This window comes from Tetranychus urticae, chromosome 3 (genome assembly GCF_039701765.1).
Source record: "Tetranychus urticae isolate SD_2017Ah chromosome 3, NJAU_TeUrti_SD_1.0, whole genome shotgun sequence".
In the NCBI taxonomy this organism is placed as follows: domain Eukaryota; kingdom Metazoa; phylum Arthropoda; class Arachnida; order Trombidiformes; family Tetranychidae; genus Tetranychus; species Tetranychus urticae.
In genome coordinates this window covers 7,505,438-7,532,382 of record NC_142960.1, presented here as the reverse complement: position 1 = coordinate 7,532,382, position 26,945 = coordinate 7,505,438, and the positions used below count along the sequence as shown (strand labels likewise).

The window sequence follows — 26,945 nt, the reverse complement described above, 5'->3', positions numbered from 1 at the left end:
CGAGCCGTTCATTGATTAATCTTTCGGTAAGGGTAAACGAGAACCCGTCAGCTCACTTTTTCATCTTCAAAGTCTCAGCTGACTGGAGTAAAAGTACCAGCGCTAAGAGCTGACTAACTTTTCTTTAATTAAATAAAATCTTATTAGCTAAATCTAGTCTGGATTTATTTAGATTATTTGATACCAGTCTAAGATAGACCAGAACAACGTGATATTTTTCGATATCTTTCATCAAAAATTCATCAATTCTTTCCGTTGGCTTATTCAGCTTTACATAATATCCAGAATTGCTAGATTGACTGTTTTAGATTACATCATTGTATCAACAAAATGTCTGCTATTTATTTTGTTAGTTTTTTAGTTATTATTTCCATCAAAGGCATCCAGTCTGCAGATTTCAGTGTTTGTCAGGCAGAATGTGTCTATGTCAACATCACCACTGGAGCCATAAACCTACCTGCTGAATCTGGGGAAAATTGCTGTTGGATCTTGCAGCCGGAACCACGTGCAAAAGATAGAGTTGAAGCCTTTTTGTTCCTGCAGACTATCGAGTTTGAAAGCGGAGATTATCTGACCATATTTTCGATTAATGATAAAGATGAGACTAAGCTAATTGTCAACATAACAGATTCAGTTTCAAACAATCTATTTTTCACTGGTACCAAGAATAGACTTATTTTTCAGTTAATCACAAGTGCTGTTAACTCATCAACAAGGAGTTTCCATTTGTTTCTGGAAATGAAAGACAATAAGGCTCCTATACCAATTCTAGGCGACATAGGTTTGAAGCTACTGCCTGTTGCAGGTAAACCTGATGTACTCACAACAGAATGGACATTAAATTTTGCACTTCAAACAAGCCAATCTAATAAAAAACTGGCTGCTAGTGTGTACGAAATATCTGCAGGTATTTTTGTGAAATTCGACACCATTTGGGCTCAAAATTCGCACGATTATCTGAGTTCAAATAATACCATTGAAATCACATTATTCATTCAAAATATTTCATCTGCTGGTAATACTTTAGTTATCTCTATCTATTCCGTTGATGGTGCATGCAGTTCCTATGTTTCATTGACTGATAAAGAGCCTAAAACAACTGTTGCTGTTAAATCTGAGGACTTGACTGAAAATTTGATTAATGTAAAATGCATCTGGATCATTCAGTCTGACAACCCAAAAAATTGGCTCAACATCAACTTTGACTCGAAAGAGCCAATTGACGTGCAAGCTGGCAATTCCTTCGTGGTTCGCAAAGGTAACCGCAAATCATCACCTGTTATGTTCGTGATTTCGTCGACAAACTTTGCTGATATCAGGACAAATATCTACAATTCAATTTTCGACTCATCTTCACTCTATATAACCTATGAAGCATTCGAAACCAACGGTAAACACCCACATTTTGATGTTTTACGACCTGTTGTCAACAATTACATTGTTGGTGGTCAGAAACTAGATTTCAGTATTCCTAACATGCCAACAAAATTTTTATTCAAAGCAAACGCAAATTTGAATGCTGTTTTATCTGCTGCTCCTGGACAAAAATTTGCAAACAACACCTACATTTATGATTCACCTATAATGAGCTCCGACAAGTTGCTTGCTGTTTTCAAAGCAGATGATGTTTGCCCTGACAGCCTCTGGTCAAATTCTGACCTTTTAGTTCTAGATTTTAAAGAACTTCCAAGTAAAATGATTATTGAGCTGAAATCAGAACCTGCTAATCTTGGATCTACTGCTCGGCAAAGCAAAGGCAATCTTGTGCTTTTTAGTAATCAACTTGATTGCAAGAGTTCATACAATTGGTTCATTCCTCCAAAACCCACCGACTCAAACCAGGAGCATCAGATGGTCAAATCTTTAGTAATTTCTAATTTGGCTCTCGAAAAAGGTGGTTCAATGTCTATTAAATCTTATGCATATGGAGGAACACATGAGTTCACGATTACGGGAGAAAATGCCATGAGCCTGCCAACATTCTACCTGGATGCAAATATTTCCCATAGTATTATTTATCAAAGAGCTGATGTATGTGACAAGAATTCCATAACATTGATCCAGGCATCTATTGACACTATTTCATATGATGCCTGTGCAAATATTGAAGTCACTGCAAAGCAAAATTTCGTTTCTTGTGATTATCCAAACAACTATCCTTTGACAGAATGGACGATGACCAAAAATTGTAGACATATGAACTCGACTTCATCAAATATCTACATTAGCTTCAACGATGTAGACCTCGTCGATAATCATAGTTTAGAATTTCTTGGATCAACAGGGACCGTGAATCTCACCAAATCAAACATTCCTGGTGACACAATTGTTTCCAACAAAGTTGCTATTAACTTCAATAGAGTTTTCAACAGTGATGCGAAAACAGTAAGAACTCTTGGGGAAAGATTAAGTGGCCGAGGATTCAATGCTACTCTTGAACCAATTGAATGTGGAGGTGTTTCTATGAACAAATCTGGCCTATTGAACATAAATGGAACTGATAAACCAAAAAATGCATTTTGATTATTCAAACACCAATTGAAGACACCAAAACTATCAACTTTCTCAACTTCACCCTCAGTGATGGTCTAAAAGATGCCAAAGTATATGATTCCAATAGCCGAAAAGATGCTCGCACTCTTAACATAACTGGATCTGGTTATTACAACTCAAGCACTGAAACAATAATAGTGGAATTTACTACCAGTTCTAATCCTGTTCAGATTAACTGGTCTACTTTGGGTAATTTAACTTTTAACTTTCTTGTCTTCATCTAACATTTTTACCACCAAAATTACTAATTTTCCAATCATTTCTGTTTTCTAGTTTGTTCTGATCGCTGCATCGGTGTTAGAAGATGTATCAATCCATCAGAAAGATGTAATAATGTTAATGACTGCGGAGATTGGTCTGATGAATTACACTTTAATGGTACTGCTCCAGTACCTCCACAACCTAAAATTGTAAAATCAGGAGGTAAGGAAATTGTTTGCATTTCAATTTTACCTTGCTTACATAATTTTTTTTTTCTATCTTTTGATTTTTTAGTTCCTGGTCTTGTTGTCACTTTCGTCAATACCATTGTCCATTATTTTTGGAATCTTAGCTACCTTCATAGCACCTAGAATTATGGCTCGTATTCGTGGTGGTCAATACCAAGAATTCAGAGAGTATTCTGACGTTTCATAGCAAACATTCAGACAAAATCGTTGATAATAGCATTTGAAAATGATTCAAGATACTTCAAGAAGAGAAAATCTTTATTCCTTCCCAGTTCATTGCTCTTGCTTCTCAATTTGAATAATAAAATTAATCTACTTTAACAGTAAAATCCGTATTATTGTACAGTTTATTGGCAGAGGAAACTTTGCTGTTATTTATTTAATATGATATGTGATAATTATGCAGCTGAAGATGTTTGTATCATGGGAAATGAAACACACCCTTTCTTAAAACAATATAACCTAGAAGGCTTGAAACAAAAGTAATTTTTGTTGTGTTTAATGGAATGCTTAGTCACTAAATCATAAGACTGATTAAATAGCAACCACTGCCGGAATACAAATAATAGATTACGTAATAGTAAAAAAATTACACTATATATCCGGTAATTAGTTTTATTTTTAATTATACTAGTGTATGATTACTTATGATTAATAATGAGGATGATTATGTAAAAGTATTGACGATTTAATGGTGTTAACGCCATCTGTAGACAGTTATCAAGGGAAAGATTTGCAAAACATTCATTTTGTTTTTTTCTTTGCCACTTTCACCCTGTTTCAACATATTGTTTTGTTTTGTCTTACTAACTGTTGTGTTTTCATTGACTAGTTTTTTTATAATCTAGTGTCATTATTTGTTTAAATTATTTTTCAATTATTTTTGTTAAGGTACAAAAATTTTAATCAATCAACACGGCTTCCAATAGTTCAACATCACCTTCTGGCATGTCTAATACCAGAAAAGGAAAGGGTCGTGGATTCGCTAAAAAACGAGCTCATCGGGCAACTAGCAATGTTTTTGCTATGTTTGACCAAGCCCAAATTCAAGAATTTAAAGAGGCTTTTAATATGATTGATCAAAATCGTGATGGATTTATTGATAAAGATGATCTACAAGAGATGTTAGCTTCTTTGGGTAAAAATCCAGATGAAAATTATTTGGAAGGAATGATGAGTGAAGCTCCTGGTCCAATAAATTTTACCATGTTTTTAACGTTATTCGGTGAGAAACTCCAAGGTACAGATCCTGAAGATGTGATAAAAAATGCTTTTGCATGTTTTGATGAAGATAACAATGGTTTGATCCATGAAGAAAAACTAAGAGAGTTGTTAACTACAATTGGTGATCGTTTCAATGATGAAGATGTAAGCTTGTTGTTACTTTTTGTTTTTCATTTTAGTGCATTTCCTGGCTCAATTCATTTTATTAATATTTTTCATTTTTTATTCTTCAAATAATCTATTCAGGTCGATGAAATGTATAGAGAAGCTCCAATCGATGAAGGTGGAATGTTCAACTATACTGAATTTACAAAAATCCTTAAACATGGTGCTAAAGATAAAGATGATCAATAACGAACCAACGATGATGACATAAGCAAAAATTATCTATTCATTGATTTATAAAACATTTTACAATACTATACTTTTATTACCACTATTTATACCATTTATACCAACATTAATTACCACTAATATTGAATTCAGTCTGTACAATGATAATCAAGAACAATTGTATCCATTTAATTATAGACTTTGATTATTTTGGGTAATTCAATTATTACTTGGCCAGCTCATCATTTTAATTGACAATAGAATGAGTTAATCAACTTTGTTTAATTATTTCAAAGAGAGTAAAAGTTAAAATACCCGCCAAAATGATTTTCTTCACCAGCCTTAAACTGGTTCTCTGGTTACTACGCTTTGTTTGCTCTTGTTTTGCTAACAGAGTTATCATTTTTCATAACATAACATCTATGAAAATTATTTAGTTTATTGATTCACCATCAATCTGTATTCATTTATATTTAATTTATCTGGTTTTAGGTTTGTAAAGTGTTGTTGCGATGATAATTGTATTTTCATCATGCTAATAACCCATTTTTATTATCAACTAAAACTTATCACCTCTTGTTGACCAAAGTTTTTTGACATCTAACATCCATCCATTAGTGTTAGTGACCTTAAACTATTTATCTTCATCGTTGTGCGTAAGTAATAGATGATTTTATCTAAATTATTGCTTAAACTATTTCAATTTGCTCTTTCGAAAAATTGTGGTCTCATTTTAGAATCAGTTGATCATTCGGTGACCATTTAAATTTTTGCTGTCGGTTTCAATCCTGGTCAAACGGATAAAGGTTGACAGTTCAGTTGACTTGAGAGTAAAAGAACGTTTGATTATAGATCAAAAATATGAATATGAATTAGAAATCTGCTATCTAAACATAGCTGAATTCCGAAATGATGAAAATTTACACGAATCTGTTTAGAACTTCTAAAATCATCATTACTATTTTAACTTATGTATTTCTTAATTTTATCTAGCGATTCGAGAGATTATTGTGGTGTTTTCATTGAAATGGAATTGATTAAACACTTTAAAGATAAGGTGAAATATAAAACTAACGATGATATACTTAGTCTAACATTATAAGATATTCAATCACTAATCTGAACGACTTTGATAAAAATTTCTCCTTTATTCACTTCATTGGAAGTTTTTCAAATATCTCTTTTTCTAATTATTAAAACCAACATATTTCGTATCTATGTGTATAAACATTCTCAACAATCATTTCAACCTTTTAATGAATTTATCGTCTTTTCATTTAGATTAAACAACAGAACCTGAGGATGGAATTAACAACAACTATTAAATACTTTGCGCTGCTGTTAATTTGTTTTTTTCATTTTGCGATTTCAAGTCGTTCGGTTTCAACTTGTCCACGTCCTTGGTATACACTTGGAAAATCTTGCTATCTTTTTACACGCTCACCGAAGTTAACATGGCTCGAAGCAAATCAATTTTGTGAAAATTTTGGTGCAAACTTGGTATCAGTTCATACCATTAGTGAACATTATCTCATCGTTGAGGTATTGAAGGACATCGACCCTGTTCATGAAAAATGGTTTACCTCAGGCAGTCAAACTTATAAACCGGGAGTTTTCACTTGGAAAGATGGATCAAATATATTCAATGAAAGACCAATAACTCTCGATACTAAACTTATTACTGATTCAGGATTATATGTTGCTTACAACTTTTCTAGACCTGAAAACCGATGGGGCTTGACCACAATTAGAGAGCTTGAAAAGGCTGCTTACATTTGTGAAATTAGCAAAAAATCAGCCTATTTAGTCAAATTGAAAGACATTCAAATTGATTTTGGTGTTGATGAAACTGACCCAGGCAAGATTCCTAGAGGTCCAAGGTTTACTGAAGAACCACAATCTCAAATTTTTGATCTCAATGGTCGGGACCATCTTAATTACGTTACTTTAAGATGTGCGGCTGATGCTTATCCAACAGCAAATTATGAATGGTTCAAGGAGAACTACAATAAGACTGAAATTGTTTCTGAATTGGTTAATCCATTGTCTGATCCAAGATACACACAAATTGATGGGACATTAATTATTCATAATCCAAAGAAAGAGATCGATCGTGGAAAATATCATTGCAAGGTTAGCAACCAATTTGGAAGCATTATTAGTGAAACAGTGCAAGTTAGCTTTGGGTATATTGGCCAGTTTCAACTGACAAGGTCTAACGATTTCGCCAATACAAATTGGGGTAAATCATTGAGTTGTGATCCACCACAACATCACCCAAGAGGAATGTTTTATTGGACAAAGAATGTTTTCCCTAACATTATTGGAGAAGATAGACGAATCTTTGTATCCAGTGATGGTAACCTTTACTTTTCTTCAGTTGAAGAAGTCGATAGTGCCAACTATTCTTGTAATGTTCAAAGTGCCATTTCATCCACTGGCCGAACTGGTCCGTCATTTTACCTCAGAGTTGACCCGACTCCTAACAGTCAAAAGCTTCAATTTCCTGTTGGTTTTCCTAAAATTTTCCCTGAAGCTCCATTAGCAGGTCAACGAGTATCCCTTGAATGTGTTGCTTATGGCTATCCCGTTCCATCATACAACTGGAGTCGAGTCGGTGTTACTGAACAGTTGCCTGATGGTGCTTCACTCACAAGTCACAATCGTTTATTGATCATACCTAAAGTAAAGGTTCAAGATTCAGGGGAATATCGCTGTACAGCCAAAAGTGGAGGTAGTATGATCCAGGCTTCAGCATTTCTCAGAGTCCAATCACTGCCAGTGTTTCTTCAAGGACTCAGAGATAAAGTTGTTGACGTTGGAGCCAATCTAGTCTGGACCTGTGATGCTTTTGGAATACCAGAAGTTAAATATAATTGGTACAAAAATGGAGTTGAACTTCGAGCCAATACTATCCCACCTGAAGATTACCAAAGAATTAAAATTGAAAATAATGTTCTCACAATCGAAGCTGCCAATCCTAATAGAGATGCTGGAATGTATCAATGTCGTGCCTACAATGAATTGGGTAATGCATTTAGTTCAGCTCAATTAAAGATTTCTGGTATAAAACCAACATTTCGACGGTACCCATTAACAGACATGTATGCTGCTGTTGGCTCAAAATTTTCAATCACTTGCCTACCCGAAGCTTTACCAGCCCCTTCTTATCAATGGTTATTTAATGATTCGCCATATCGATCTAACTCTGAAATATTAACTTTCAACCAAATTCGTAAAGAGGATGAAGGCTGGTATATTTGTGCCGTTCGAAATAAATATGGTCGAGATCAAACAAAAGGCTATCTAACTGTGTTCGAAAACCCGTCATTTGCAGAATATCCAAGGCCAAAACTTGTTGCCATAGTAAATGATACAGTTCAACTGCCATGTGATGCTAATTCTGATTCAAAACTTGATATTGCTTTCATTTGGTTACATAATGATATTAAAATAAATCAATATAACTCATGGAAATTTTCAATCGGTAATAAACCTGGTTATCTCAAGATCCGAGGAATCACTTTTGCAGAAGCTGGAAATTACACTTGTTTAGTAAAATCAGCAGTTGATACAATTGCTTATTCAACTGAGTTAATTGTTGACGGACCACCAAATGCTCCAGGTGGTGTTTTAGCTGATATTTTGAATGCAACCTCTGCCTTGCTTCACTGGAGTGATGGTGCTTCTAATGGAAGAAGAATACTCTCTTACAAAATTGAAGGTAGAACTAATCACAATTCAAGTTGGATTGTATTAGCTGATGATATCTCAGCCACTTATGTTGACCGTGATAATCACAGGAGCAATGCTCGAGTTTACAATTTATCTCCTTGGAGTGTTTACGAGTTTAGAGTGTCTGCTTTGAATGAACTTGGGTCAGGATTACCATCAGATGCCAGTCCACAATATAAAACGGGAGAAAGTCGGCCCTTAAGAGCACCAGCAAATGTTGGTGGAGGAGGAGGTAAAGCAGGTACTTTGACAATAACTTGGGATCCATTACCTCCACAAGATTGGAATTCACCTTCTATTTGGTACAAAATTTACTGGAAACTACCAAATGATTATGAGTATCAAACTAAAGAGCTGAATCAAAGTCAAGTTGGAATGTATGTGATAGATGTTGGGGAAAATAATTATTACGAAAAATATCTGGTCAAAGTACAAGCAATCAACAGAATGGGAGAAGGTCCAGTTAGTGAACCAAAAGAAGTCTATTCAGCTGAAAGTATGCCTCAAGTTCAACCAAGTTTAGTTACAGCTTTCCCCTTCAATTCAACTTCACTCAATGTTTCATGGGCTCCTCTCGAGCTTACTCGAGAAAAGATTCGTGGCAAATTGATTGGTCATCGAATCAAGTACTGGAGAACAGGGCAAGATCCTCAAACAGATGCTCTCACATTACTTAATCGTGGTACTCATAACCATGGACTGATCGTTGCTCTTTCGCCTCAAACAGAATACAGTGTTTCTGTTATGGCCTACAATGAAGCTGGATCTGGACCTGAAAGTGAACCTGCAATCGCTCGAACATTCAAAGCAGCCCCTCAAAGAGCACCAACTAATGTAAAAGTTAAAGCAATTGACTCAGGTTATGTTCAAGTTACTTGGCGTGGTGTAGATGCATCATCAGATGAGGAGCCGATTAATGGTTATAAAGTTCGCTACTGGGAAAGTGATCAAAAGATCCAATCAGCTAAAGAAGTTTACAAGTTCCTCGAAGATCTGAGTGAAGATTTAAACGTCATAATTTCTGGCTTGATTCCTGGTAAAACTTATAAACTTCGTGTTCTCGCTTATAGTTCTGGTGGTGATGGTAAAATGTCTTCACCTGCTATCGAATTCAAAATAGGAGGATAAATTGATGAAAATTGCCGTCCAAAGGATTTACCTACTCAGCTTAAATCGTCATTAAAATTGAATTTATAATTTAAATCGAAATCATTTGTATTTTTACTCGTTTGCACCAAACTTTTGACTCACAATTGCCTCTCTAAACGTTTTTATCACATTTTCTTTCTCTTTGTTGATTTAAGTGATGAAAAAATGCCATGACCACTAATTGACAATTAAGAAATTATAATTAAAGCTTATCGCAATGTACTTTAAAATTTTTCCCTTACTCTACTCTGTTTACTCACAAGTCAGTATCAGCCAATGAAAACCACTGACTCACAGTGAGACTGACTTGTGAATGGATCCAAATCCCAAATCTTGGATTCAGTTTCATTTCTCGTTTGTCTTCTCAACAGCGTGATTTTAACCTTAAATTAATTTTCGATAAATTAACAAATTATATTACTTAAATTCTTATCAAAATACAAGAGAAAGATTTCTACAGGTGAGTGAACCCAAAATACTTGATTTCCCAGAAATCAGCTTAATAACAGATTATATAAATCCATGAACTGTGATTCCAATGTGGTTCCCACGTGGTCTTACGCTTTAATGTAATTTAGATTATTAATTTGAATGTTTGAAACATTATTTCTACCATTGTATTTTTATTATTAGTTCAATATGTCGACGGATAACTCTGAAATAAGCTTCTCCAGACAATTGATAACTAAATTGGATGGTTTTCTCCAGGACACGTGCACAGGTAACACTCCTGAAGAGACTCATAATTTGGTTAACACATACAAGTCAAAAGAAATCGATGAATACAAGAGCATTATTTCTAAGATAAAAATGGCTGACCCGAAAAAGGTCCCGATGTCAGAAAACATGAGAAAGGACCTGGAATTTTTATTGGACGCTATGAAGTGGAAATTTCCTAACAGTTCAGACAACGAAGAAGGGGAATTAACCGACATGGCACAAGATGACTTTAATAACGGAATACCTTCTAACTCAACTATGCTGGAGGATACTCAAAACCTAGCACCAGCTTATTCAGAAGCACAATGGGAAGGATTGGAAAACTTTCTATCCACAGTATGTGTAGGAAATACACACGACGAGATAAAACAGTTGGTTTCATTACAATTCCAACAAGACATTGTCGCTTTTCATGAGATGCTACAGAAAATTGATCATCCGCTAAATGCCCCGAAAAAGAAACTTCTACCAGCAGGATTGCTGCTTCTCATAGACAAACTACAAGCGGTAGAAAACTGGCATGTCAAAGCTAGAGAGAGTGGAGCAAAGGATAAATCTGAAATGATGTTCTCCGATGACACTCTCACTGAAAACGACATCACGCAGTTGAAAAACTTCTTGGACAAAACAATGGGCAAAAGACCGCCAACAACAACTCAAATGTTGATTAAATCCTGGGATAGAAAAGAAATCAAGGAAATACGAAGAATAGTTACAATGATACTGGAAAATCAAACGGTTCTTCCATCAACTTACGATGATGAAATGGCGTTGAAGGTCAAAAAATTATTGGAAATTGTCAGATGGCGACTTAAAATACAAACACTAGAGGTTAATAAGAGATCGAGTACAGACCCGACTGAAACACTAACAAAGAAGACGAAACCTACTCAAAACAACTTGGCAATAGTTCCTTATTCGACTACAAGTTCAGCATCTAATGTAACTGAACAGCCAGGGACGTCGGTAATTAGAGAGCCACAAAGCTCTACACCAGACGTGCAGATAAACCATTCATTAATTTCTTCCAACGCTCAATTAGAAATACTGAATGGAAATCCGAAACAAGACTCAGCTCTGGACCGATCGGCAAGATCAAACAATACATATTGCATTACAAAACCACTAAACATCCGCAAACAATGGGAAATTAATCCGAAATCTCATATCGTGAACTGGGTTTCTGTTAGTCCAGCCGGGTATGGCGTATACATTGATGGACCTGACTACCACCATGATTGTGTCAAGGACATATTAATGATAACCAAAAAGACTTTTGGAGATGTCAAACGTTTTCACCGAACGGATAAATATACTCTACTGGTTCTCACTACACAACAAGGTAGAGACACAATCATTGACATAATTACAAACGATGTTACTGGACTAAAAGCACAAGTCGCTACTCACAGATTCCCACAGATAAAGATATCTGTACGGCGGGAGAAACTTTCGGACCCACAACAAATGGTCAAAGACATTCACAGATTCAATTTCAAAGAATTTCTTAAACACAAATTTGAATTTTGTGGTACTCATCAAGTACGGAATTCCCCTTATGTTTCGCTAATCATTCAAGTCGACCCACAGATAAGAAGTTATATTACAGAAAGAAAACAAGGCAAGGTATGGTTGGATACACACTATGAAGTAGTGGATCATTTTGCCATAAAAAGATGCTATACCTGTGGCCGTTTAGGACATTTCAAATGTAGGAAAGCTCAGCCTGTTTGTATTCGCTGTAGTCTTCACCACAGCAGAAAGATGTGTAAATCGATGACATTAAAGTGTCCCACTTGCTCAGGAGAACACGAAGCATTTACACTATCTTGTGCGAAATTCAGAGAGGCCATTGATAACGAAATGGACAAAATAGATTACGATTATACCAACATTATGATAGGTCGTTGCTTCTAAATATTAATATAAGACGTTAATGGAGGGTTAATCCTGAGATGGAGTTCACCCACCCTAGTCATATAAAGTTTTATCTTTCTTCATTTGATAATTATTATTACTTTCTTTATTCTACTTATTGTTTGTTTCTCTCACTAACCTTACAGGATGAACCAGAGAATAACTTTTCACCACAGTTATAATCTCAAACCACATCCAATTACTTAGCACTAATTGTTAACTCATTATTATTTTCACAAATTCTTTAAATGTTTCACAGTTTCAAACTAAATCGGTAATGATGTCGGTTAATCCTGAAAGGGAGTTCACCGACAAACATCGAACGACACTATTTTTTAACTTGTATTCCTTGTTTCAAACTATTTTCATAATAAAGCAAATTCAGAACAAATGAGAGTATTCAAAATATCCGGCAAAATGTAACTAATGACTACAACTAAAGTCCCCTCCCCACCAAAAGATATCAAACGATAGCCACAGGCTGCTCAGTAACTAAACTTACAAAGTATAAATCATTTATTATTTGACAAAATGAGTGACTTAATAAAGAACATTTTTGATCTTATTAATGATAACAGTGAAAACGAGAAGTTTATTTTGAGTGAATTGGGGAAAATTAAGGAAAAGAATGCGTCAGCTATAATTCAACAAAGAGATATTTCAGTCCAACAACTTAAAGACTTGATGATTTATTGTGTGCTTCAAGGATATTCTGATGACAAATGGATTTATTCACTCCCAAAACTTTGTGAAGCATTTCAATTACTCAACGCGGTTATCATTACAGCAAAAGAGTTTACGGAAAAGAAAGAAAACTCAGGAAACCAGGAACCTATTCACAATGAAGTTACGGAAACTTTATCACTCGGCACAAGCATGATAATTAACATAAAGAATCAGACGACCTACGATCCAACACTCATTGATATAATAGACATCAAGTTTGACTGGAAACTGACGAATGGCAAAACACGAAGACAACTCATAATTTCTGAACAAATTGACCTAAACAAAGCACTAGAAATGTCAACTAAATGTGCGGATCTTGCCCACCTTTCACTAGAAAATTGGTGGTGTCTGAGACAGAGTGAACCATTGATGATAGCTGAGAAGATACAAAAGCACATAGATGAAGAGCGCTACAAAAAATTCATTGAACACGGGGAATTCTGGATTAAAACTAAAATTGGCCCTAACTTGTATAGAAACTTCATTTTTGTGAAAGAAATCACTCGCTATAAAGAACTACAACAGAATAAGTTTACTTATGTTATATTAGATTCAACATTACATTTCACATCACAAGCTCGGAACATAAGATGTTACGACTGTGGGTTTGCATATAGTGGCAGCCACTCACAAAGTATTTGTGAGGAGATTAAAAAACAACACAAATAATTTTATTGTAATGAACTTTATTGTAATTGAGAATTAAATGAATTAAACTTATTATTGTATTGATATTACAAACGTTATTATTTTTTTAAAGTAAAGTGAATACGATATTACGTATAACTTGAAATATAAATTGAGGTGAATACAATTTCATGTATAACCTCTTAAATTGATCAAATTAGCGATCAGGGTAATAATTGACAAACTCTCTGACTAAATCAGGAAGGAAAGAGCTATTCTCAGCGGATTGATAGAAATGGAGCGATCCTGGAGTTGCCACTTTAAACAGCCTGGTATCGACAGGGAAAATTTCACCATTATTAACTTCATACCACCCGTGTTGTGTCCTTATTTGTAAATAAGTATGCCAGATATCAAATCGATCACCAGCGATCGGTTTACGGTAAAAAGGGGGATAAGCTTCACCTTGTTCATTAGTGTAACACTTAATTACGACAGAGCTACAAAGTCTTTTATATTTTTTACTCTCCTCTTTTACGGTCAGCCATAACGTATTGGGAACATTTATTTCCTCATCAACTGTACCAAACTCATATCTTAGGCATAGAATATCAGGGTGCTCAAGGTATTCACAGAAATCTATATCACGTAGTTTTCCGGGGCAATAGAGAGGCTCATAATGAGCGTGAGATAACTTCTGAGAATTACCTAAAAGAACAGGATTACGAAGCAATGCCTGGAAATTAGTAGCTAAAGGCACATTGATATAAGGAACGGCAAATTCGAACGAAAAAGGTCCGCCACAACAGTTACCACAGGCAGAGGTGGTCTTAAAACGAAACATAAACTCTCCGAACAACTCAGGGTTAGAATAACAAAGTTTGCTCATAATAAAACCATAAGCCTGGCATTCATCACCACCAGGTTTCAGATAATCGTTATCACAGTAATTCCCAAGCATATTACAAACTCCACGTATGAGAACTACATCCATTAATATATCCTTACGCGGATTAACAGGATGATCGGGAAGATCAGGATCATTGCGACACTCGGGTAAAACCTTCTTTTGTATATAACCAAGATTTAACATCTCGTAATAACCATCGATTGAAATTTTATGAAAATCCTTATAACATTTATACAACGATTGAACCCACATACGAGGAGTCTCGATTCTAGGGCGTTTACTAGGTCGGCGACGTCCCAATCCTAGGTTTACCTCCAATACAGTATCACAATTAAGTCGGAATAATCTTGACATGATAGGAAATGAATAGAATATAGGTAAAACAGCAGCAATTAGGAAACAATGTCCTCGAATATTAGGGAATCCAATCAAATAAGGAGGCTGGTAAAGAAAACAAATTCATTTGAAATTAAATATATTCATGCAATCATGAGTGAAGTTCATTTCAGAATTAACTCAATACAATAAACTAAAGAGTGAAGTTCATTTCAGAATTAACTCAAAACTTACCATTACAAAAGAAGGAACGCTCTTCAATAATAATTCACCTAATCGGAAACAAGCTATATCACAGGCGCGTTTTATATCATAATGACAACCAAACGCCTCATATACAGTATCATCGTCATCAATTACCGAACATTTTACTAAAACGTGAGCATATGGCATATGAAAAGATTGCTCGTATCGACTAAATGACTCCAACCAACGAGGACGGCAACACAAGAAACATTGAATGAAAGTATTTGTCCAACCCTTACGACAGGTATCATCCTTGAATTCACTTCGGATTCTAGTGATTTCTCGTGGAAATCTATAAGAGATATATTCAAATTTGTTTTCAAAATCAACAGCACTTAAATCATCCTGTAAGGAAATAAAGAAGAGAAAATATAACATTAGCAAATTATCAATAAATAAAAAGGTAAACACATACATTGAAAATAGAAGAGGAAGACATTATATAAACTTTAACCACACTCAAACAAACATCAGAATAAATAAACAGAGATTACGCGATATCAACAATTTATAGACAATTAATAGCGTCAAGCTATCAATTGATTTAAAAACAGAAGCGATTACATCACCTTTTACAATTCAAAAAAAGCGCATAAACCCATGGCAACGTTAGGTTAGGACTGAAATGTCGTTCACCTAGGGTTAACCAATGGAATCAATAAAAACGTGGTTTATTCAAAACACACAATTATATATCAACATGATATTTTACACCATAAACGTTAGACAAATTCCAATAACACATCAGCTAGCAATTGACTTAGCAGATGAAAACCTCAACACTTTCATTTGTGTTTGTGACATTAATCCTAAAATTTCAACCCATTCAAAAACAACAGCAAAAACGATTATAAATAAACGTGTTTCAATTCACCTTTCACGTAATATAAAGTATGAACTAGTGGATACCTCGATAGATGATATGATCATCGTGAGACTTACTGAATACAAAACCATGACTATTTCATGTTATATGACACCATTCCATGAAAATCAATGGCAGTTGATAAATAATCAACTCATGCGGATAGCTGAAACACTTTCCACATATAAAGACCATTCAATAGTGATTCTAGGCGATCTGAACTGTACTCACTCAACCTGGAACACCAACATTCATTCATATCAAGCAGAAAAACTTGGAAAAAAACTTTTTGAAATTATAAATAGCGCTAATCTGAAAGTCTTAAATAATCCCGATATACCGACATATGAACAAGGCAAAGTGGTGATAGACTTAATTATTACTAACAAAGAAATTGATTACAATTGGATTAGAATCTTTAAATTCCCATACACAGACCATAACGCTGTGGCTGCAAAAATAAATTTGAAGAGATCTTCATTATCATCGCGACGTGTCCTAAAAGTTTGCTCATGGAAATGGAATAGGAAAGATCTATATATACAAGAAGAAAGTACTAGATGGCACAAAAACTCACCTATTATAAAGCTATGTCAGGATATCATTCACTTCCCAGATAATAATGGTAAATGGACAAGAATTAACAAGGATAAGAAAACGGAAAGAAGAGACAAAAGACCCAGGAAAAGTTTATTCCTGAAACTGACACAAGCGACTGACTCGAAGACTCAATGGCGATTAATTAACAAATATATCTTTCCAAAAAAGGTTATAGATATATGGAAAAATCAAGATACTCGAAAATCAAGAGAGCAATTCCTTTCAACCTTTAGTCTACAAAAACCAGTCTACATAGACAAACCGAGCAATGTGAAAGGAAATCTAACGAAAGACGAAATTTTATTCATAAAGAATTTCAGACCAAAAGGATCGAGTATATGTGCGGATAACTATACCGTCTCAATGTGGAAAAAGTTTGTAGACAGAAACATAAACGTGATAGTGGCTGCAATTTCATCTATTTTCAAGTTTTCACACGTACCTCAAAAAGTTTCTACCCTAGGATGTGCCTTTGTCATAAAGGCAGATGGAATCAATGTTAGGATGGTAAAAAGTCCTAATTTTCTATTCAAAATAATAGATAAAATCCTCCTACAAAGGGTAGTAAATAGATTAGATAATATGATAAATAAGGAACTTCAATTCGGATTCATGGAAGATACAAGTAGATATGATCTAATAAAATCATTGGAAAGACACATGCGTTTGATGAAGCCTATTTCAAGGTTAATCAAACTAGATGTTTCCAAAGCATTTGACACAGTCAACACTTCAAATGCTATGAGACAGATATTTAAAAACTGTGATAGATCTACGTATCACTTAATAAATTCATTTGTGAGCAAACGATGGCTAAAATACCACCAAGATGGTAAAAACTACTACAAACAAGAAGAAGATGGCGTGCCACAAGGTACTTCTATTGGTCCCATAATTTTCATTATAGCCTTAAATGAAATCCTAAATCAAATTGCAACACACACGATCATAAGAGCTTTCGCTGACGACATAATAGTCATTACGGATAATGTGAAGAGCACTCTGGATCAAATGGAGTATGAACTATCAAAGATTAATCTACAGCTGAATCGAGACAAAACAGAAATCTACAGTGTAGCTGACATCAAACAAGGAAAATTGAAAATTCTAGGGGTCCCAATCTTAGGTTGGCAAAAATCATCAAAAACAGTCATAAATAAAATGGGTGAAGACCTATTAGCAACCTGGTCACCAAGAACGAATATCAAATATTTGCCGACAAAAATAAGAAAACTTATTATAAATGCTAAAATTATATCGAAACTAAAAGATACCGCTTTAGCCTACCTACTAACTTCAACGGATCAAATTGAGGCCAAAGAAAGATTCAAACTGATCATAGAAAAGATAACTCAGATAATTAAAAAATCTGAATACAGAGCTCGAACATCCACGAAGAAAACATATTTGTTAGAGGGCTTTGATAAATCAATAAAAACCTTACCAATGGAATATCTGATGACAGAAGAGATGGACAAGAGAAAGGTGAAGGGATTCCATCCATTTCTTGCAACTCCGCAAATGCGATCGAGCATTCTGAGCAAAGAAAAGAGAATCCTCCGAAATTCATTCTGGTATATAAAGCCCAAACAATCTTCGAAAGATTTTATGTTCCAAATCTGTAAAACAAAAGATGGAAAAGAAGAGATGATAATTACTAATAAAGTCTCCCGAGTTAAATCAATTTATGAGCTACAACTTTTAGCTTTGAAACAATTGACACGATCAATTATCCGAGATTACAAGGAGAAGCCTATTTCAGGGTTATCCTATGTGGACAAAGAGGAGATCATTATTATGTTCACCAAGGAAATGACTACTTACCTAAACGCCAATGGTAAATTCACTAAATCGTATTTGAAAATATTACATGAACTGACGGAAATCCAATGGTATTGGCAAAGATATGAAGCCTCACTTGTTAAAGAATGGGTTCAGCAACCAAACCAGATTGAGTCAGCCACAGAGACGCTTTACTCAATAGAGCGACAAATGAAAATCAAAGTGGACCAATGGTATGATGAATATTGGAAAGAAACCAATAACATATGGACGTACTTTTATCCTAATGGGAAAATAAAAAGAATAGATAGATTTCAGTTTATTAGAAAGATGGATGAAGATTTTTCAAGATGTGTTTGCGGGAGGGGATATGACATGGTACATGTGATTTTTAATTGCAGTGAAATAGAAAAAATTAAACAAAATTACCTTTCAGAACTCACATTAATGCCGAGAGACCCGGAAGAATGGACAATTGACACTCTGGGAAAAGAAGAATGGACTCAAATAAAGAAATGGTTGACAACGGTGGAGAAAGCGATAAAGGAGAAGAAAACTCAGGATCGTGAGGATGATTTTACATTTAACGATGACGGAGGACACACTAAGGAGACAAAATAATCATGTACTTTAACTGAAATAATTTATTTACACACGTAATTGTACATAAATAAGAATTGTAGACTCCTTAAAAATGTAATCAAAGAGCTGACAAGCATAGTATGGTCAATAGGGGGCAGCAGTAAAACTGCTCAACCATACGGTTCTGTATCTTGTTATACTGAAATAAAATTCTCACAACAACGCATTATTAGATCTCATCATTGTCAACAATCAACAAGATGTCTGCTATTTATTTTGTTAGTTTTTTAGTCATTATTTCGATCAGTGGCATTCAGTCTGCAGATTTCAGTAATTGTCAGGCTGAATGTGTCTATGTCAACGTCAGCACTGGAGCCATCAACCTACCTGCTGAATCTGGAAAAAATTGCTGTTGGATCTTGCAGCCGGAACCACTTGCAAAAGACAGAGTTGAAGCCTTTTTGTTCCTGCAGACTATCAAGTTTGAAAGCGGCGATTCTCTGGCCATATCTTCAATTGATGATAAAAATAAGACCTCACCACTTGTTAACATAACAGATTCCGTTTCCAACAATTTATTTTTTACTGGTACCAAGAATAGCCTTATTTTCCAGTTGATCACAAGTGCTGTTAACTCATCAACAAGGAGTTTCCATTTATTTCTGGAAATTAAAGAAAATAAGGCTCCTATACCAATTCTAGACGACACAGTTTTGAAGCTACTACCTGTTGCAGGTAAACCTGATGTCCTGAAGGCAGATTGGACATTGAAGTTGGCCCTTTCTGCAAACCAAAATAAGAAAAAAATTGCTGCTAGCATTGACGCAATATCTGCAGACATTGTTGTAAAATTTGACAAAGATTGGTCCAACAATTCACCCGATTACCTGAGTCCAAACGATAAGATTGAACTTGGTTTGAGCATCAAAGACATTTCATCTGCTGCAAATTCATTGGCTGTCTCTGTTTATTCCGTCACCGATGCATGCAGTTCCTATACTTCATTAACTGTTAAAGATCCCAAAACAACTGTTGCTGTTAAATCAGAGGACCTCAAAAATTTGATTGACGTAAAATGTCTCTGGATCATCGAGTCTGACGACCCAAAAAATTGGCTCAACATTAATTTTGATTCGAAAGAGCCAATTGACGTGAAAGCTGGCAATTCCTTCGTGGTTCGCAAAGGTAACAGGAAATCATCACCTGTTATGTTTGTAATTTCATCAACAAACTTTGCTGATATAAAGACGAACATCTACAATTCAATTTTTGACTCATCCTCGCTTTACATCACATATGAGGCCTTTGAAACAAACGGAGAACATCCCCATTTTGATGTTTTACGACCTGTTGTCAACAATTACATTGTTGGTGGGCAGAAACTAGATTTCAGTACTCCTAACATGCCAACAAAATTTTTATTCAAAGCAAACGCAAATTTGAATGCTGTTTTATCTGCTGCTCCTGGACAAAAATTCGCAAACACCACCTACATTTATGATTCACCTATAACGAGCTCCGACAAGTTGCTTGCTGTTTTCAAAGCAGATGATGTTTGCCCTGATAGCCTCTGGTCAAATTCTGACCTTTTAGTTCTAGATTTCAAGGAACTTCCAGGTAAAATGATTATTGAGCTGAAATCACTATCTGCAAACCTTGGATCCACTGCTCGACAAAGCAAAGGCAATCTTGTACTTTTTAGCAATCAACTTGATTGCAAGAGTGCATACAATTGGATCATTCCTCCAAAACCCACCGACTCAAACCAGGATTATCAGATTGTCAAATCTTTGGTGATTTCTAATTTGGCTCTCGAAAAAGGTGGTTCAATGTCTATTAAATCTTATGCATATGGAGGAACACATGAGTTCACGATTACGGGAGAAAATGCCATGAGCCTGCCAACATTCTACCTGGATTCAAATATTTCCCATAGTATTATTTATCAAAGAGCTGATGTATGTGACAAGAATTCCATAACATTGATCCAAGCATCTATTGACACTATTTCATATGATGCCTGTGCAAATATTGAAGTCACTGCAAAGCAAAATTTCGTTTCTTGTGATTATCCAAACAACTATCCTTTGACAGAATGGACGATGACCAAAAATTGTAGACATATGAACTCGACTTCATCAAATATCTACATTAGCTTCAACGATGTAGACCTCGTCGATAATCATAGTTTAGAATTTCTTGGATCAACAGGGACCGTGAATCTCACCAAATCAAACATTCCTGGTGACACAATTGTTTCCAACAAAGTTGCTATTAACTTCAATAGAGTTTTCAACAGTGATGCGAAAACAGTAAGAACTCTTGGGGAAAGATTAAGTGGCCGAGGATTCAATGCTACTCTTGAACCAATTCAATGTGGAGGTGTTTCTATGAACAAATCTGGCCTATTGAGCATAAATGGAACTGATAAACCAGAAAAATGCATTTTGATTATTCAAACACCAATTGAAGACACCAAAACTATCAACTTTCTCAACTTCACCCTCAGTGATGGTCTAAAAGATGCCAAAGTTTATGATTCCAATAGCCGAAAAGATGCTCGCACTCTTAATATAACTGGAGCTGGTTATTACAACTCAAGCACTGAAACAATTATAGTGGAATTTACTACCAGTTCTAATCCTGTTCAGATTAACTGGTCTACTTTGGGTAATTTAACTTTTAACTTTCTTGTCTTCATCTAACATTTTTATCACCAAACTTACTAATTTTCCAATCATTCTGTTTTCTAGTTTGTTCTGATCGCTGCATCGGTGTTAGAAGATGTATTAATCCATCAGAAAGATGTAATAATGTTAACGACTGCGGAGATTGGTCTGATGAATTACACTGTAATGGTACTGCACCAGTACCTTCAGAACCTAAAATTGTAAAATCAGGAGGTAAGAAATTTTTTTGCATTTCAATTTTATTTTGTTTACATAATTTTTTTCAATCTTTTGATTTTTTAGTTCCTGGTCTTGTTGTCGTTTTCGTGATAATACCATTGTCCATTATTTTTGGAATCTTAGCTACCTTCATGGCACCTAGAATTATGGCTCGTATTCGTGGTGGTCAATACCAAGAATTCAGAGAGTATTCTGACGTTTCATAGCAAACATTCAGACAAAATCGTTGATAATAGCATTTGAAAATGATTCAAGATACTTCAAGAAGAGAAAATCTTTATTCCTTCCCAGTTCATTGCTCTTGCTTCTCAATTTGAATAATAAAATTAATCTACTTTAACAGTAAAATCCGTATTATTGTACAGTTTATTGGCAGAGGAAACTTTGCTGTTATTTATTTAATATGATATGTGATAATTATGCAGCTGAAGATGTTTGTATCATGGGAAATGAAACACACCCTTTCTTAAAACAATATAACCTAGAAGGCTTGAAACAAAAGTACTTTTTGTTGTGTTTAATGGTATAATGGAATGCTTAGTCACTAAATCATAAGACTGATTAAATAGCAACCACTGCCGGAATACAAATAATAGATTACGTAATGGTAAAAAAATTACACTATATATCCGGTAATTAGTTTTTTTTAATTATACTAGTGTATGATTACTTATGATTAATAATGAGGATGATTATGTAAAAGTATTGACGATTTAATGGTGTTAACGCCATCTGTAGACAGTTATCAAGGGAAAGATTTGCAAAACATTCATTTTGTGTTTTTCTTTGCCACTTTCACCCTGTTTCAACACAGTGTTTTGTTTTGTCTTACTAACTGTTGTGTTTTCATTGAATATTTTTTTTATCATCTAGTGTCATTATTTGTTTAAATAATTTTTTCAATTATTTTTGTTAAGGTACAAAAATTTTAATCAATCAAAACGGCTTCCAATAGTTCAACATCACCTTCTGGCATGTCTAATACCAGAAAAGGAAAGGGTCGTGGATTCGCTAAAAAACGAGCTCATCGGGCAACTAGCAATGTTTTTGCTATGTTTGACCAAGCCCAAATTCAAGAATTTAAAGAGGCTTTTAATATGATTGATCAAAATCGTGATGGATTTATTGATAAAGATGATCTACAAGAGATGTTAGCTTCTTTGGGTAAAAATCCAGATGAAAATTATTTGGAAGGAATGATGAGTGAAGCTCCTGGTCCAATAAATTTTACCATGTTTTTAACGTTATTCGGTGAGAAACTCCAAGGTACAGATCCTGAAGATGTGATAAAAAATGCTTTTGCATGTTTTGATGAAGATAACAATGGTTTGATCCATGAAGAAAAACTAAGAGAATTGTTAACTACAATTGGTGATCGGTTTAACGATGAAGATGTAAGCTTGTTACCTTTTGTTTTTCATTTTTTTTTGTATTTCCTGACTCTATTTATTCATTTTATTAATATTTTTCATTTTTTATTCTTCAAATAATCTATTTAGGTCGATGAAATGTATAGAGAAGCTCCAATCGATGAAGGTGGAATGTTCAACTATACTGAATTTACAAAAATCCTTAAACATGGTGCTAAAGATAAAGATGATCAATAACGAACCAACGATGATGACATAAGCAAAAATTATCTATTCATTGATTTATAATACATTTTACAATACTATATGCTAAGTATATGGTGAATGTAATTTTCATTAGAGATAGAATTCAGAGTTATTTCATATTCTTTGACTCATTCAAATATCTAACGTATATAATATTGAACATAGTTCAATCCTTCTTACAAGTAACTTTAAGTTTCTATTTGTTTTGTACATGAACGAATCGCATTCTTCAAAGATTACCCGTTTCAAGCAAGGTTTCAACTTTATTACCTCAACAAAGTTGGCCATAAAAAATCTTGTAAAATTTTGAATGCATTGTCATTTTGGAAATTTTCTGAATGCCTTATTACAATTATATAATTTTATTTTATTTTATAATCAAATTTTCAAAGTAAAAAATGTGATGTCCAATTCGTGCTAAATAACTTGATAGAGATCAACAATAATTTTGAATCGAAGAGAGCATACAAATTGGTCTTCAGGTAGCAAAAATTGCTCCAGTCATGATTATCTAAAGCTAACAATCTAGTGACAAACTGTAAAACTGTCAAGAAAAATCAGAATAAATAAATGAGTCTGAAGGGCTCGAAAAAAAAAATGGAATCTCTTCTTGATATCTCACATTAACTATCGATTTGAAAAAAAAAGTATTTGCATTAGGAAGAAATGTGATTTGCAAAAATGGATGATTGCATGAGAAATTTCACATGAATTCGTATGTGGATGGAATTTTAGGTTACCTCTAGCTTTCAAGGATGAATAATTGGTATGAAGAAGAGAAAACACTTGAGTCTTAAACTCGCAAAATTTCAAGAAAATTGTTGTAGCAAATTGCGATCCAATCTGGTTGTGTAGATGCCCATTGAATTTGATTAATTTCACCTTCAGCATTGTAGGCTAAGAGAGGATCTTCAATGGCTCGTGGCATCTGTGATATATCCCAGATGAGCGCTTGATGATCATCACCTGGTAGACAATGATAAAAGACAAAAGCAAATGTGAAAAGATAATGAGAACAGGTGAAGACAAGAAGATAAATAGTGAATAAAATACCTGCTGTACAAATGTGACAAGATGAATGAGGTGCCCATGCAATACCATTAACACAAGCTCGGTGATTATTAAGTCTGGCAACCGGAGTACAAGCAACTCTGACATCTAAAATGATAACTTCTGATGCATCCATGGCAAAAGTTGCTAAATAATTTGGGTCTTGTTTATTCCACGCTAAACGAAGAAGTGGATGATGACCAGGATCCTCATAGATGATGGTTGAATGTTCCAAGTGTCTGAGATCAAACATTCTTACTGATCCATCAGCTCCAACAGAGGCAAACATATCTCGACCTCCACCGGCTCGACTGAATGCTATGTCATAAACTTCTTTGTCATGAGCAATTAACTGAGTTTTCACATGACCAGAGACAAGGTTTACACGACCCAATGCTTGACCAGTCTCTAAGCCCCAAATTGTACATGTTGTATCAATGGATGATGTCCCTATAAGGTTTTGGTCCACTTCATTCCAATCAAAAGAGGTGAGAGGTGCACAAAAGTCTGAATTTTTATTCTATAAGAAAGTGAAACATGGTTTGAGAGAAACAAATAGAGCAAAATTAAAACATTGTCATTTCAAGAATAAGAATAAGATTCAATTTTATCGATTCTGCTAAAAAAGATAATTTAGACTTGTATGGATAAATTTGATAATAACTTTAAGCAATTACATTATTTAACAAACACTCCAAGCGAGTTTCACCAGAATCATTATATCTCCACACACGAAGATAATCACCAGATGTTGCTAATAGATCAGGATAAATCCCTTTAGCATCGGGAATCCACATTATTTTAGTTGTAGGATATGGATGATCAAAAGTTGATTTAGGATAGAAGTCTGATGATGCTTCGTCCAGAGCAACAATCTGAACTTTGTTATTATATTCTTCAATGAATGATCCGATTGCCAAGCGAAAACGCTTATCCGGCCTAACCGACCAATTCATTGAATAAACTGTCCATGGGGCAACATATTTATAAATTTCTTTCCTATTTGCAGATGAATTGGGTCCAACATTGTTGACACCACTACTGTTTGTATTATTAGCTGATCCCGTATGTACAGCCATGGTTATCAATGAATAAAAAAATCACAATCAGAATAAATACACTTTTAAAAACACATGTGTTAATTGGTGTTAAAAAAATGAAGAGTTGGGACACAAAAATTGAATCAAGCCGAGAGAGTGGAAAGTAAAGATAAAGATATGAAAAAGAAAAACAATGAACAATCGTGCATAGAGGTGAGTTTTTAATTGTCTACACTCCTTCACAAGGCATTAACCTTTCCAATAAAAGTTTGAATCAAATATAGAAGAAATGTCAATTATTAAATCAAATAAAAACTAATTAATCTCATAAGAAACATTTTGGTTAAACAGCAAAGGTTAAATAAAAGGCCTAGAAAGTGAATCTTTGTTTACAACATTTTCTCATTGACCTTTCTCTTTATTGTGTCTTCTCCCTCTTTTCTTTGGTTAAAGCACTATTCCTTCAGTTCAAATTGTGGCTCCAAACAATAAAAAACTGGTCTGTGGTTAACCTTGAAGTATTAAGATCACAAGTGGAGCTAAGGAAATACCGAAAATGTAGGTTTCACCCAAAAAACCATGTTTTATTTTAACATAACAATATCTTGATTGTAATTCATTTGCAGCCTCACACACAAATACAACAACCAATTTCATACATTTTGGCGCAATTTTCAAAAACATAACAAATATTTACAAGTTTAAGAATAAATCTTTTATGATCGTAATAAAAGTATATCAAGAGTTGTGTTGCGATCTATTATCGATCGACTGAACGAAGTAACTGTTAAATTTACCAAATTTTGTTACAAAAATAATAAACTGACTGAGGATTGTGTTTAATCATGAATGGTTGCAATTTCATTATCTCGTTGATTACAATTCCCTCTTATTATCAAACAAGTCCAATTGTGATTACAATTTAAATTTCGTTAAGTGTTGGTTATACAATTGTATTATTTAAGATTGAATGGGAGGCTGCAATCCAGTTAATCGGACCATTAACGAACCAGTAAGGTCCATTTTCCGGGAGCCAATTATTCCAGGTCGTAGCTTTTTCTCCGCGTTCTGAAATTCTAAGCTCTGAACAAAGTTTATAATATTCAATAAGAAATAATCATCTTTTTCAATTTTCGGGAAAAGTGAATTAGTTGACGAATCCAGTTCAAGATTAATATTCAGAGGAGGTATCGACTTGAGGTCAGTTTCATCATAAAGTTTATAAGCCAATTGCATCAAAATACAACGAGCATGTCGCATTAAGTCGAGTTCAATTTCATGTTTGTAATCTTTGCCAAACCTATCTAGATGCTTATCTATTTCCTCTTTGGTTATGTTAAACTTCATATCTAGTTCAATATGCTTTGACTTGATCCTGACTGGTCCATGCCACCTACTCGTTTGATTCTTGAATAAAAAAATGAAGATTATCGTTATCATCGAATCGCACTCTACAGAATGATAAACTTATTGGTTCGCTCATAAAACTATCATTACTCCATAGTTTCCCTATCCCGTCGTTCTCCGTGTCTTTCCGGCACAGTAAATCGTTACTGGTTTGATATTCATATAA

At 34.5% G+C, this 26,945-nt stretch overlaps 6 protein-coding genes across 7 annotated transcripts; 4 read left to right on the top strand and 2 right to left on the bottom strand.

Moving 5' to 3' along the window:
- Positions 1-9: 9 nt before the first annotated feature.
- LOC149093286 (contactin-like) lies at positions 10-9,665 on the top strand. Its single transcript, XM_089269314.1, has 6 exons — positions 10-2,522; positions 2,582-2,742; positions 2,827-2,963; positions 3,049-3,170; positions 5,553-5,616; positions 5,841-9,665. The coding sequence occupies exons 1-6, from the start codon at positions 331-333 to the stop codon at positions 9,420-9,422; spliced, it is 6,258 nt and encodes a 2,085-aa protein (XP_089125440.1). The 5' UTR covers positions 10-330; the 3' UTR covers positions 9,423-9,665.
- LOC107366949 (myosin regulatory light polypeptide 9) lies at positions 3,754-4,782 on the top strand. The gene is made up of 2 exons (XM_089269552.1): positions 3,754-4,370; positions 4,473-4,782. Exons 1-2 carry the CDS (start codon positions 3,951-3,953, stop codon positions 4,578-4,580), a joined length of 528 nt encoding a protein of 175 aa, XP_089125678.1. The 5' UTR covers positions 3,754-3,950; the 3' UTR covers positions 4,581-4,782.
- Positions 9,666-13,521: 3,856 nt separating the features above from the next.
- On the bottom strand, positions 13,522-18,826 carry LOC112539374 (uncharacterized). 2 transcript variants are annotated; one of them, XM_089269549.1, is made up of 5 exons: positions 18,605-18,826; positions 18,218-18,458; positions 17,838-18,012; positions 14,917-15,273; positions 13,522-14,787 (listed from the first exon to the last, which is right to left on the bottom strand). In XM_089269549.1, exons 3-5 carry the CDS (start codon positions 17,961-17,963, stop codon positions 13,654-13,656), a joined length of 1,617 nt encoding a protein of 538 aa, XP_089125675.1. In that variant the 5' UTR covers positions 17,964-18,012; positions 18,218-18,458; positions 18,605-18,826; the 3' UTR covers positions 13,522-13,653. The 2 variants fall into 2 exon arrangements, with proteins under 2 accessions (XP_089125675.1, XP_089125676.1); XM_089269550.1 differs by having other exon boundaries at positions 18,619-18,826.
- Positions 18,827-18,943: 117 nt separating this feature from the next.
- On the top strand, positions 18,944-22,014 carry LOC107366944 (uncharacterized). Its single transcript, XM_015934587.3, has 3 exons — positions 18,944-21,427; positions 21,511-21,660; positions 21,730-22,014. Exons 1-3 carry the CDS (start codon positions 19,018-19,020, stop codon positions 21,870-21,872), a joined length of 2,703 nt encoding a protein of 900 aa, XP_015790073.2. The 5' UTR covers positions 18,944-19,017; the 3' UTR covers positions 21,873-22,014.
- A 469-nt stretch (positions 22,015-22,483) lies between these two features.
- Positions 22,484-23,693, top strand: LOC107366948 (myosin regulatory light polypeptide 9). Its single transcript, XM_015934591.3, has 2 exons — positions 22,484-23,060; positions 23,166-23,693. Exons 1-2 carry the CDS (start codon positions 22,641-22,643, stop codon positions 23,271-23,273), a joined length of 528 nt encoding a protein of 175 aa, XP_015790077.1. The 5' UTR covers positions 22,484-22,640; the 3' UTR covers positions 23,274-23,693.
- Positions 23,629-25,726, bottom strand: wap (DDB1 and CUL4 associated factor wap). The gene is made up of 3 exons (XM_015934589.3): positions 25,010-25,726; positions 24,336-24,852; positions 23,629-24,248 (listed from the first exon to the last, which is right to left on the bottom strand). Exons 1-3 carry the CDS (start codon positions 25,409-25,411, stop codon positions 24,076-24,078), a joined length of 1,092 nt encoding a protein of 363 aa, XP_015790075.1. The 5' UTR covers positions 25,412-25,726; the 3' UTR covers positions 23,629-24,075.
- Positions 25,727-26,945: the final 1,219 nt, after the last annotated feature.